Raw genomic sequence first — 3,278 nt, 5'->3', positions numbered from 1 at the left:
GAGCGTGCAAGCGGCGAGCCCAGATGTAATCGGAAGGTTTGGTGTAAACGGATGTAACTGAAATGAGGCGCAGCAGGTGATAATTATCATTAATTAATTAGTTAGGGCTTGGTGAGCATTTCTGATGAAAAACCGGCTAGACCTAATATAGGTTTTGAAGGCATTCGATGACCAGCGACCGAGGGTTTTGATTTGTTGTTGGGAGAGACCTTTTTGAGCGGCTGTGGTAGCTGCTCCGATGCGGAATGAGTGGCTAGAGAAATGCTCTGCTGAGACGCCGGATTTGATGAGGACTGCTTTAAGATGCTTTTGGAACCAGAATCTCGTCGCTGGATGATTGGAGTCGTTAGTGAAAAGAGGGTCGAGTGGGGATTTGGACGAGGAACGTTTATACTGCAGGTAATTAAAAAGCGCATGGTACGGTTGGATGGGAGTTTGTAGATTGAAAATATAAACGAAGTGACCTCTTTTATCTCTGTCCGTTTTGCTTTGTTTAATGAAAAATGATATGGTTTCATTATCTACGATCTGGAGGTCTGAAATGGAGGGATGGATATTTGGGTCGAATAAGGAAGTAATGGTCAGTTCGGAACAGCGGAGGAAACCGAAGAATGCTAGGATGAACATAGCTTCTAATGTATATGCGGTGTTGATGGAGTGGTATCCAAGACGGAGTGATGAGATGCATCTGGTGAGTATATCGATTGTGATTGGTTGTCTGGTATCTGGGCGCGTGGGGCGGGATCTTTGGATTCCTTTAACTAGAAGGGACGTTTGGGAGTTATTTATTGCAGGTGTAGGTTTACCGTGGATTAATTTATGGAAGAATTGAATGCCGCTTAGATAGCTTTTAATGGATCCGGCTTGGAGACCTTTAATACTATGAAGATGAGATATGAATGAAGTAACTGTTAAAAGAGAAAATTCGGGAAACGACAGGTTGTGAGAGAGGTGGAATGATTTGAACGATTTCCATGCGGTGTAATAAGTTTGCAGGGTTCTGGGAGAGACGGCTTGGAGGATGGATTCGATGGACGTGTCCAGGAGGGATTTTAGCGGATGGTTTATGGGAAGATCAGCTGAAAATAAGGAGGTACTGGAGTTGGAGTGGGGTCTGCTTCTGGTGCCAGCATCCTGAACTTCTGAAAAGAGAAACGGGAGAGAGAGTCAGCAATTTGATTTTGAGCCCCTGGAACGTGACTTGCAGTTATTAAGAACTGGTCGCATGCGGAGATCCATATGAGGCGTCTGAGGAGTGGCATAAGCGCAGGTGAGCGAGAACGACCTTTGTTGATACAGTGTACAGTTGCTTCGTTGTCGCAATGGATTTGGATGCTTTTGGTTGACCATTCTTTCCCCCATAGGGAAGCTGCGACGACGATTGGGTAGAGCTCGAAAAGGGCAGAGGAGGCTGAAGCCTGGGGTGTGTCCAGGAGCTGAGGGGGCCAGGGAGACGCGAACCAGCGTCCTTGGTAATAGCCGCCGAAGCCGATCGAGGGAGCTGCGTCTGTGAACAGTTTGATATCGAGGGGGAGAGAGATAAAGTCGTCGTAAAAAAAAGTTAAGCCGTTCCACTGATTGAGGAAATTAATCCATAATTTTAGCTCGTTTTTTGACTCGTCAGAAAGGATGATCCGATCTTCCAGCCCATGAACAGATGAAGAGAGGGCTAGGAGATGCGCGATAAAGGGTCGGCCCTGTGGAATAATGCGCATCGCATAATTTAGGTGGCCCAGCAGCGAGAGAAGTTCGCGTTTTGAACAATCTGTGCTGTCTGTAAAATTGGATGCGATTAAAATGATGCGATCGATTTTTTCCTTAGGCAGTGAGGCCTGGAATTTTGCTGAGTCCAGATTGATGCCCAAGAACTCGATGGATGTAGTTGGACCCGATGTTTTCTCGTGGGCTAACGGAATCCCTAGTTCGGCGAAAACTTTTTTCACTATGAGGAGGTGAGCCTCGGGGATGATGTCGTGAGGTGAAATTATTAGGAAATCGTCGAGCAGATGGAGAAGTTGAGGAATTGCATAATTATTGGAAAGGATCCAACATATGGCTTCAGAGAGAGTGTCAAAGATTTTTGGGCTGCTTTTGCAGCCGAAAGTTAAGCGCACGGCGAAATAATACTTTTTCTGCCAGTTTACGCCGAATAAGTGCCATGAATCGGGGTGGATTGGCATTACTTTAAAAGCAGAGGAGATATCTACTTTTGCAAGCCATGCGCCTCGTCCAGCTATTTTAATCATGGTTATGGCTTGTTCGATATCGTGATAGTTAAGAGAATACTCTTCGAGGGGGATGAGACTATTGATGCTCGGATATGGAGAATTATGGGGGGCTGAAAGGTCGATTATCAGCCGCTTTTTTCCGGAGAATTTCCTGGTAGCCACGCCTATGGGGCTGATGCGAAATTTGTCGAACGGGGGGGCCTCGAATGGACCGATCATGAAACCGGATTCAATTTCTTTTTTAATTAGCTTATCTACTACTCCGGGCTCTGCTAAGGCGGACTGAAGGTTAGCGCAGATAATATTTTGCGTGGGATGGCTTTCTACACCGGGTTTAAAGCCTTGATTAAGACCTGTCAGTAAATAATTTGTGAAGTTGGCATCTGGGTGGTGTGATAATTCTTCGGCTAGACGGAAAACATTCACAGGAGTCGAGAGATAGTTTTTAGCATTTTTATTGACAGATTTTTTGACTGGGCATATCACGCGGGCGTGTGCGCCGCCGCAGAAATCGCAGACGTGGAGAAAACGACAGCGTTGTCTTGGGCATCTCCCTTCGTTGAAGTTCCTACAAACTTGTCTATCGGGTGCCGAGTATGGTGCTCTGATTGAAAAATCTTCTCTTGCGTGACGCGGAACGTAACTTGTGGATTTTATGGCATTCTGCTCTGGGCCGGGAGGGATCGACGGGTTAATTTGTGGGCATGCCGTGGTGGCATGGATTGTGGATCTGCAGATTGCGCAGGAGATATTTCTGCACCCAAGGAAGACTCGGTTATGGAGATCGGTGTCCAACGCTCCCCAATAGGGACACTGATTCCATTGGGAAACGCGGACGGCGCATTTTGCGGAAAACAGCTTGTGGTACGTATAAAAATGACTACCCCCGTAAGACAACGCGAGCTCCGCTATGATAGACAGATAGTCGTTCAGCTCGCGCCGTCTATGGGGAAAAGACGAGCATATGATTTCTGTATAACGGCTGAAGGCAATACAGAATTCGGCTAGTGACAATGAACGTGATGTAACCTGTGAGTTATTTTTTAGAGT

At 46.5% G+C, this 3,278-nt stretch overlaps 1 protein-coding gene across 1 annotated transcript; it reads right to left on the bottom strand.

The window, feature by feature from the left end:
- Positions 1–398: 398 nt before the first annotated feature.
- LOC130102529 (uncharacterized) lies at positions 399–2,447 on the bottom strand. Its single transcript, XM_056268485.1, has one exon. It carries the CDS (start codon positions 2,445–2,447, stop codon positions 1,065–1,067), a length of 1,383 nt encoding a protein of 460 aa, XP_056124460.1. The 3' UTR covers positions 399–1,064.
- Between the last annotated feature and the right edge of the window lie 831 nt (positions 2,448–3,278).

The sequence above is a fragment of the Rhinichthys klamathensis genome, unplaced genomic scaffold (assembly GCF_029890125.1).
Source record: "Rhinichthys klamathensis goyatoka isolate OS25496 unplaced genomic scaffold, OSU_Roscu_1.1 h1tg000274l_1, whole genome shotgun sequence".
NCBI lineage: Eukaryota > Metazoa > Chordata > Actinopteri > Cypriniformes > Leuciscidae > Rhinichthys > Rhinichthys klamathensis.
The sequence above is the reverse complement of the archived record's forward strand: the minus strand, read 5'-3'. Positions and strand labels throughout refer to the sequence as shown.

Bases quoted from the DNA above. Each gene is read 5' to 3' on its own strand.
- LOC130102529 (XM_056268485.1), bottom strand. From the start codon at position 2,447: ATGATCGGTCCATTCGAGGCCCCCCCGTTCGACAAATTTCGCATCAGC.